This window comes from Cyprinodon variegatus, unplaced genomic scaffold, assembly GCF_000732505.1.
Source record: "Cyprinodon variegatus isolate N-32 unplaced genomic scaffold, C_variegatus-1.0 Scaffold1321, whole genome shotgun sequence".
NCBI lineage: Eukaryota > Metazoa > Chordata > Actinopteri > Cyprinodontiformes > Cyprinodontidae > Cyprinodon > Cyprinodon variegatus.
The window spans coordinates 41,877-51,483 of NW_015151774.1; the positions used below are offsets into that span (position 1 = coordinate 41,877).

At 42.5% G+C, this 9,607-nt stretch overlaps 1 protein-coding gene across 1 annotated transcript in view; it reads left to right on the forward strand.

Moving 5' to 3' along the window:
• The window catches only part of LOC107102794 (cyclic nucleotide-gated channel rod photoreceptor subunit alpha-like), an 11,561-nt gene extending 3,089 nt beyond the window's left edge, over nt 1-8,472 (forward strand). Inside the window, exons 4-16 of the mRNA XM_015402227.1 lie at nt 2,266-2,391; nt 2,561-2,632; nt 2,926-3,048; nt 3,130-3,234; nt 4,482-4,588; nt 4,668-4,842; nt 5,859-5,995; nt 6,079-6,251; nt 6,679-6,804; nt 7,012-7,164; nt 7,252-7,483; nt 7,577-7,752; nt 7,834-8,472. Of these exons, the coding sequence (XP_015257713.1) occupies nt 2,266-2,391; nt 2,561-2,632; nt 2,926-3,048; nt 3,130-3,234; nt 4,482-4,588; nt 4,668-4,842; nt 5,859-5,995; nt 6,079-6,251; nt 6,679-6,804; nt 7,012-7,164; nt 7,252-7,483; nt 7,577-7,752; nt 7,834-8,082 (1,954 nt within the window). The 3' untranslated portion in view covers nt 8,083-8,472. The remainder of the gene's footprint in view (nt 1-2,265; nt 2,392-2,560; nt 2,633-2,925; nt 3,049-3,129; nt 3,235-4,481; nt 4,589-4,667; nt 4,843-5,858; nt 5,996-6,078; nt 6,252-6,678; nt 6,805-7,011; nt 7,165-7,251; nt 7,484-7,576; nt 7,753-7,833) is intronic.
• The last annotated feature ends 1,135 nt before the right edge of the window (nt 8,473-9,607 follow it).

Here is a 9,607-nt window from a genome sequence, read left to right on the forward strand (position 1 = left end):
GTTTCTGTTATACCATTATAAACTAGACTTTTCCACAGATTGTTTTCATTGTGGACAGATGTGTTGTAGATCATTGGTAATATTCCATGGTAGCTCCTCAGAACAAACTCTAGCATCATCTGACCTGCAGCTCTAACCACCTGATAAACTTTTCTGGAACAATGGTCTACTTTAACTACTGTAGCTGTTTTACTTCAGAGCCAAATCAGATACAGAGAATGAAATAAGATGCATCAACTAAACAGCTTTGCTGGTTCATCAGTTCAACTTTAGATACAAAAGAAATAGGATGATAAGCTGGTGCTGAGCCATGAGGAGCAATGAACCTCTATTGATGCACCACAACACAAATGCTTCAAAGATGTGAATAAAAACACGTAGTTCAGAAAAACAACTGGAATTCCTCATGTTTAGACCTGTTTAAGTTAATTTAACAAAAAACCCAACAATCAGATTACTGCTCAGAACATAACCCCAAGAAACAAACTGCAATATCTAGGCTCTTATTTTGCTGAAATACTAATTAAAAGGAAGAACCGTTAGGAAAATTAAAGCTAATGCTGTTCTAACTGGTCAAGTTGGTCCCTCAAACAAGCAGGTTGCTTTAAACATATCATGTTAAAGGTAAATATTCAGGGAAATGATCCAGTTTCCTATTGATTGAAAATGCTGCAGCCCAGGAGGTAATTGTTACTTTGATCATGCATGTAGATCAGTTATGATAAAAATAAAATGAACCAGTGTTAAAAACACTGTAAGTCCAGAGGGATCAATATAGCACATTTCAGACAATTCAAAGTTCTGTATGTTAAATAACGGCAAAGGAAACATGACAGGAAAAGTAATCTGCAGTGGCATTATGGTAACCACATAATTATTGAATACAATATAGACAATGAAAATAGATAATTGAAAAAGGATAATCATAAAAACATTAATGATATAAATGGTTAAAAGATTAAATGGAAGGAAAGCTGGGCAGCAATCTGAACTTACAGTGTTATGGCACATTCAAAAACCTCCTAAATGACTAAGTCTTTAATCTGGATTTAAAGCAATCAGTGGTTTTAGTACTTTTACAGATTTATCTGAGGACATTCCAGACTAGTCAAGCATAAAAACTAAAAGCTGCTTCTCCATATTTGGTTCAGATTCTCAGAGTAGATTGTCATGATTTGGTTGGAGGTTTTTGTGAGGACCCAAATGCAGAGGCTGAGAGGCAGGGGTGAGTTCTTCGAAAATTTAATGGGATAACACAGGTAGCAAAAACCGGTATCAAAGAAATCCAGAATAAAAATTAAACACAAAACCAGAACCATGGAGACATAAGGGGGGAACAATCACAAGGAGCGAGGGTGAGACAAAGTAAGACGGAGAACCAGCACTGAGGGACTGCACAGGGAGTGTATTTATGACTGACTGAACAAAGGCAGGACTAATGAGCTGATAAGGAGCAGGTGTGAGTAGAGCTGATGAGGAAGAGAAAAGAAAACACAATGGGGCGATAAAGGACAAGCAAAGACCTAAGAAACTTAAATAAATCCAGAACACATCAATAAAGCTAGAGAACAAAGAAAAACATGGATAAACGTGAAACTAAAAACTTAGAGAAAACCAACAGAACTGCGATCGTCACATAGATCTGATCCAGTAGACCTGAGAGGTCTGGCTGTCGATCCACTTCCAACCGGTCTGTAATACATTTTAGAGTGATTTCTAGACTAACAGAAGGATTTTAAAGTCTCTTCTCTGAGCCACAGGGAATCAGAGGAACTTCAGAACCAGGCTGATGTTCTCCAGCTTCTTAGTTCTAGTGAGGACACAGGCAGCAGCATTTTGGATCAACTACAGATGTCTGATCTGCATGTTAGGCAGACCTGTGGAGACACCACTGCAGGGATCAATTCTACTAAGGATGAACAAAGCTGGAAGTTGTTTTCCAACATTAGTCCTTTAATGCTTGAGATGCTCCTCAGATGACAGAAGGTCCACTTTGTTCCTGTCTCTATGAGAATCTGAAGGTTCAGGTCTGAGTCCATCACTACACCCTGATTTAGAGGCTGATTTCTTCTTTCTAAGTGGATGAACTGAAGCTGTGAGCAAAGTTTTTAACTCTCTTCTTTTGGCACTAAACTAGAATTGAGTTATTTATGTTATCAAAAAGACTGTTGATTATCCCACAAGACACCGAAAATATATCTAAAAGACAATGTAACCCTTTTGTTAATGCTGATATTAACCCGGAACAATTTACCTCTTTCCCAGCCAGAGGAACTCCACCATGGCTAAAGTAGCACCACTAATCCCTCACCATGCATCTGGGTTAAATCCTCCCACCATTGTGCTACAAGATATGGAGGAGGAGCCCGGTGACATCACAGACCGGGTCAGGTAAGTCCATACTAAATCTCCTCTCCCTGGAGGTAAGGGCCACCACTGCTGCCATATAGTAGGTGAAAATACCAGGTTTGGTAGGCCCTCCAGCTCATCCATAGAATACCCAAATACAAACATGTCCAGAAGCTTGAGGTGGACCATGATATCTGCTTGCTTTTTCCAGAAGTACCCAAAGAGCTGGACCAGGAGCTTTGTTCAACGTCAACAACAGCAACAACAACGAGGAAGAGGAGGAGTAAGAGACCCGCCTAAGCTGGCATATGTTCAATATTTACGTCCAGAAAAGGCCTGGCTGTGTTTAGTCTATACAAATCATGCTTAACATCGAGAATATATCAAATCACTTCTATCCTCCACTTTTCCAGGGATGGAAAAAAGAGGAAAAAGAAAGAGAAGAAGGAGAAAAAAGAAAAGAGAGAGTGAGTTTACTTATTTTTTAATCAGGACAGTGATTTGCTGCGACTTGACTGTCCTGGAGTTTGTTCTGAACGTTTCACTGTTCACTCGTCTGTCTTCTCTGTTTATCAGAAAGGAGAAGCAGGAGAAAAAGGAAAGGAAGGAGCAGAGGCAGAAGGAGAAGGAAGAGAAGGAGAAGGAGAAACAGAAAGAAAAGGAAAAACTGGAAAAAGAGAAGAAGGCTAAGGAGGAGGCGTACGTTTACAGGAACATCCAGCTCCTTTTCATGGTAAAATCATTTACAATAATTCATACATCTGGCTTTTCTTATTCCAGTGCACGAGAAATCGCAGTGATTGATCCAGCTGGAAACACTTACTACTATTGGCTCTTCATCGTCACTATACCTGTCATGTACAACTGGACCCTGATTATAGCCAGGTACCACAAAAACACCCTCCCATCAGCTTATCCAACATGCAGAGAAGACAACCACCCACCATGTGTATTAGCAAGAGGGTTTGTAGGTAATGTTTGGTTCCTACAGAGTCCGAATGAACATAAGGCACCATGTCAGGTTAGCCTTCAAAGTCAAGCAAAACTATTCCTACATGTCTTGTGACAAATGCCTTAGTTTCCCTTATTGCCATAGTGTCATTGCTTGCACCTTGCACCTAGTTAGGCACCTGGCACCACAGCTTTGCTTATACCAGTCTGGTGCAGTGTGCTTCAAGTCAGTGCGGACTCACCCTGGGGTCTGTTTGGACACACCCTTGAGTCTGCACACACTCACCCTTTAGTCTTTGCGGACTTACCCTTAAGTCTGCCCACACTCACCCTTTAGTCTTTTCGGACTTACCCTTAAGTCTGCCCACACTCACCCTTTAGTCTTTTCGGACTTACCCTTAAGTCTGCCCACACTCACCCTTTAGTCTTTGCGGAGTTACCCATAAGTCTGCCCACATTCACCCTTTAGTCTTTGCGGACTCACCCTTGAGTCTGCCCACACTCACCCTTTAGTCTTTGTGGAGTTACCCATAAGTCTGCCCACACTCACCCTTTAGTCTTTGCGGACTTACCCTTAAGTCTGCCCACATTCACCCTTTAGTCTTTGTGGAATCACCCTTGAGTCTGTACACATTCACCCTTGCGTCTGTGTGTACTCACCCTTGAGTCTTTGCAAATTCCACACAGACATTTTTGGACATGCTTAAGACCATGGTCTTCAGCCAGAAAGATTATTTTAGTTCCTTCAGATCAGGAATAAATTCCTACCCAAGATGATAGAGTTTGCTTTCTACCGGGTCTGATCTTCCAGGTATTGTTAGAGGATAGAGGCCAGCAGACATAGTCCTTAAAGTTAACACCTTGTTATCAAGCTACAGTAGGATTGGTTTCATCATTTTTAATGTAAAACCTGAGGAAGATGCATTAAACCCCAGAAATCTATTTAGATAGCAAGTTTATCCTTTTCCCTTAACCCTAGCAACACCAGGCAAGGTAGAAAATCCATGAGAGCATTCAGTCAAGGTAGCTTTTCCAGTGCATGTCTGGTTCTCCAATGTTCACCGGGCTTGTCTTTAAGAGAAAGCCACAGCAGGACTTTCTCTAAGTCTAACAAATACCATATTAAAGAAGTCGTATTCTACTAGTTTGGTCCATGATCATAATGCCTGTTTGTTTTTTAGGGCATGTTTTGAGGAGCTACAGTCTGACTATCTGATCATGTGGTTCATTGTGGACTTCATCTGTGACGTTGTCTATGTTTTGGACATGGTTTTCAGGACCAGGACAGGTCTGAATGCACACAGCCTCCTGTAGCCATGTTAGTGCTTTTTCATGTGTGTACCAATTAAGGTGATGTGTGTCTGCAGGTTACCTGGAGCAGGGTCTGCTGGTGAAAGATAAGCTGAAACTTCAAGAGCGCTACATGAAAACCTTCCAGTTTAAACTGGACATGGTTTCCATGATTCCCACCGACATCCTCTACCTAGTTTTTGGTACCTCCTACCCTGAGATCCGCCTCAATAAGCTGTTACGGTTCAACAGGTACACAGCACTCACCAATCAGCTTTTGATTTTTCCCAGCGAGTAAAAACCTGCCTATCTTTCCTTTATCCTATTCACTTAACCAGGTTATTAGCCTCCAATCTGTGGCAATAGAAATGCAAATGTTTAGAACTACTATTTTTAAATGATTTTTACTTTCTAGACCTGGATTATCCACCTCGAGATTTTTTCAGATACAAAGAGTAGGAAACTTATTCTGGTCTGGAAAAAATGCGATCATTAGATTGAACGATAGACTTTTTACGCTAAGCTTCAGATGAATCATCCTTGAGAGTTCAAGTAGGGGTATGGGGTATTTAGGCTACGATCACACTGGAGGCATTAATGCTCTATTCCAAATTTTTTGTGAAATCTAATTCATTTGTGTGGTCATTTACATTTCCAAATATATTCAACTTGTATGTGATCTCCTGTGTGAACTGCATTCACACAACTTAAATGTCCTGCATGTGCAGTAGAGGACGCAATGACGTCACAAGCCAGCGAGAAAGCTCTGTGTTTACGTAAGTAAACACGGTCGGTTGTGCTGGAGCACATCTAGCGACCTTTCCCAACCTCAGCCAGTACATTAACAACACAATCTTTTCAAGATGGTTGAAAATAAAATCCAGCTTTTGACATTACCGCATCCATAGTTTTGTTTCTCGTCGCTTCTGCGTACCAAGACATAGAATAGTGACCTTTATCAGGTATTAATGGTGTACAGGTCAGATGAATGCAACCTGGCCGTTCAGACAAAGGTGGCATTTGAAAAGATCAAAAACGTATTGGATTCAGGACCATAGAGCCAATTGCCCTGGGTCCCGCCGGAAAGAATCGGATCTGTGTTTTTCAGACTGTCATGAAAAGATCAGATACAGGTCGCATATGGGGAAAGAAATCAGATTTGGGTGTTTTAGGGTCTATAGTCAAACCAGTCCTTCTCACAGTTTTTACCCCATTTGCAGGAGATGTTAACCTGTGTGTCTCTGTCATCTTCTATGGCTACTCTTCAGGATGATGGAATTCTTCCAGCGGACTGAGACCAGAACCAATTACCCCAATGCTCTTCGTATCTCCAACCTTGTCATGTATATCCTCATCATCATCCACTGGAATGCCTGCCTCTACTACTCCTTCTCCAAGGCAATTGGTAAGTCATGTTTAGTAAGTTGGATACTGTGAAATGGGTATGCTGTTTAATGCCTAATTTCATTCGCCAATTTTTCCTTTCAGGTTTTGGTTCTGACAGGTTTGTGTATCCCAACCCGGCAGACCCGGAATTTGGTCGCCTGGTGAGGAAGTATGCCTACAGTATGTACTGGTCTACGCTAACACTCACCACCATTGGAGAAACACCTCCCCCTGTGGAGAACTCAGAGTACTTCTTCGTTGTGACAGACTTTCTGGTGGGTTTACCTTTATACTTCCCAGTAACCTATTGGCCAGTGTTCTTAGTCGTGCAACAGTTACAAGTTGGAAAAACATTGGTACATTTTGTACCAAGTGAGCATGCTAATCTCTGTTAGCACTGCAACTTGATAATTCTCCTTATGCAATTTATGCATCAAAAAATGCAGAATCATACTCAGTTTTACAAGAACTAACAAGACAGATCTGAGAAAACAGTCACTAAAACTGCAATCATGTCTTATATGTGGCATCCATTGGGTTTAATGAGCAGCTCCACAAGTTAAATGTTGATGACAGAGATTGATGTATCTTAATACCCGATGCCATAAATTTGTCACAGGAATCCTAGAAGCTTATTAAAGCTGTGTGAAATCTAAAGACCTATCGGAGCTGATACCAGAACTGGTCTGTCCCTGTCTCCAGGTGGGTGTGTTGATTTTTGCCACCATCGTCGGTAACGTCGGCTCGATGATCACAAACATGAATGCTGCAAGAGCCGACTTTCAGGCCCGGATTGATGCCATCAAACAATACATGAGCTTCCGAAAGGTCAGATTCCCCCTTCATGCTTTTCCCATCGTGTTGTCCTTGAATTAATCCAAACCTGGTATCATCAAAGTCACCTGGGGGAAGTGTAACTTGCATAACTTTTAGCAAACAACAAGCAATAATTTGAACATCAGTGCCCTTGTTGAATAACAAGGTTACTTTTTCTGAGATAGTTGACATTTTCCCAAATACCTGCTCTCTTTGCAGGTAACTAAAGACCTGGAGAAGCGAGTGATTAAGTGGTTTGACTTCCTGTGGACCAACAAGAAAGCCGTTGATGAGAGAGAAGTGCTGAAGTACCTTCCAGACAAACTGAGAGCTGAGATTGCCATTAATGTGCACCTGGACACCCTGAAGAAGGTCAGTGCTTACTTCTAGTCCTTCCTCTTTAGATGAGATGGGTAGGATACAGACCTACAGTACGGACTTCTGTGTTTGGTTCTGCAGGTCCGTATCTTTGCAGACTGCGAGGCCGGACTGTTGGTGGAGCTGGTGTTGAAGCTGCAGCCTCAGGTCTTCAGTCCAGGAGACTACATCTGCAAGAAGGGTGATATTGGTAGAGAGATGTACATCATCAAGGAGGGAAAGCTGGCTGTGGTTGCTGATGACGGTGTCACGCAGTTTGTTGTTCTCAGTGAAGGAAGTTATTTTGGGGAGATCAGTATCCTGGCCATCAAAGGTGAGATTCCATCACAGGAAGCTGGAGAGTCAAGATGCAACTATAGATTCAATGTCCTTCTAATTAGAAGCACATTTTCTTGTTGTCCAATAGGCAGTAAGGCAGGAAACAGAAGGACAGCCAACATCAGGAGCATTGGGTACTCCGATCTCTTCTGTCTTTCCAAAGACGACCTTATGGAGGCCCTAACGGAATATCCTGATGCTAAAGCTCTGCTGGAAGAAAAGGGAAGGCAGATTCTAATGAAGGATGGGCTTCTGGATCTGGAGGTACAATCTGGATATTGCTCATTGTATACTGCTAAGGAGTTCTTGTAAGTAGAAACCTACTGACTTTTTTTTGTCTCAAAGGTGGCAGCACAGGGCCCAGACCCCAAGGAGATTGAAGAGAAGGTGGACCGGATGACCAGCAACCTTGACACGCTGCAAACCCAGTATGCCAGGCTGCTGGCAGAGCATGAAGCCACTAACAGCAAGCTCAAACACAGAGTCACCCGACTGGAGAAGAAGCTGGCCCCGCCAGTGCCACTGGAAGAAGCACCTGGTGACGCCCCGCCCCCTCCAACACCTGAGACCACCAAAGGAGAAGAGAAGAAATAATAGGATGGAGGACTAACAATTTGAACTTTAGTTTACACCTGGATAAAAGGACTTCAAGAAGAGGATCAATGAAATCAATTCTCAAACTTGACAAGATTCAAATAAAAGTCTGAAATCCTAAACAAAGATTTTATTTTGGATCCTTAGATTTAAATCTGTCTGAGCTAAAAGCAGTTTTGAGAACCAACTTTTGGAGAGAGAGTGGTGGGAAATATGGGAAACAATCTCAGGTCCTGCTGGAAAAGAGACTCTGGATTTCAGCAGATAATGAAAGGACAGTTGCAGCTCAGAGGAAAAGGTTTCATGCTCTTGTAGTCTGGTTTTTTTCTTATGTTTGAGTTATAAACTGTTGTATTATTATGTAACATATTTGGAAAAAGGCAAATGTCCTTCCTGCTTTTCTGAACATAGATGAGAATCTTCATTTTGAGACTTGTTTACTAGTCAGTCTGTGGTTGTATAAATGTACAGAGAAAACCCTTCAGCCAGCTTTGACTGGGTTTGGGCTAAAAGTCAATTTCCTCCAAACATGCTTTAGTTTTCTGGTTGCCGGCTGCTTAGACCGGGCATACACTGTACGATCTATTCAATAATTTCTCTCAGCTACATCTCAGACTGTATGACAAGTTCACAGCTCACTATGTCCGATCTTCCACTGTACGGCCTGACGCCCTGATCCGATCTACCTGCTCACACTGCATGACCAAAAACCCCACGTCGGACTCATCACCGAGAGTTGCCCTGGTTGGACTTGTAAATCTGGAAGAAGAGGAACTCCCTTGTTTGCACATGCGCAGTGCGCTAGGTTCTGGTAAATCGGCTCATTGCTCTTCTTCAACAGTAGGATTTACCCACAAACAACCTACGACGGCTGGCTGAATTTCAAACATTTTTGATTTTCTTACGATCTTACGATTCCTGATCAGGAGGTGGTCGTGTGAGGCTGATCGCCCTTCATTACCCCCTGTATACTACACGACACAGGACACACGATGAGGCTGGAACTCAGCCTGATCGGATAAATTCTGGCATGTCTGGAGAATTGGCCCAACAAGGCCAAAGACTCGTACAGTGTATGCCTGGCTTTTCCAGAACTACTGACAGGGATGGTCCACTTGATGAATGTGGATTCAGAACCAGTTCCTTTGTGCTTTCACTGATGCTTTTCAATGAGGAGCCCCTTTTCTACTGAAAGCCCCAAGCTTTGTATTACCCAGCTAATAGGAATCCCAACTAATTTGTCATGTTCCTTTTCCGCTCTCTTAAAGGCCCCCGGACAATCGTGCAAATCAACAGCGTAACGTGGTTGGCAAAAAACATTAACCAACATCACATGTTGGAGCGAGATCGTGAACACACTGTGGGGGTTACGCACGCATTTTGGTAATTTTCCCTCCTTTTGCTGCACAATATAATGAGAACATGTAAAAACAGGTTACTAACTGCGACTACAGGCCATGTCTGAGACCTCTTCTTGGCTAACACCCTCCAGCGCCGACTACGCCAAGTCTTTTGTGGCTCTGGT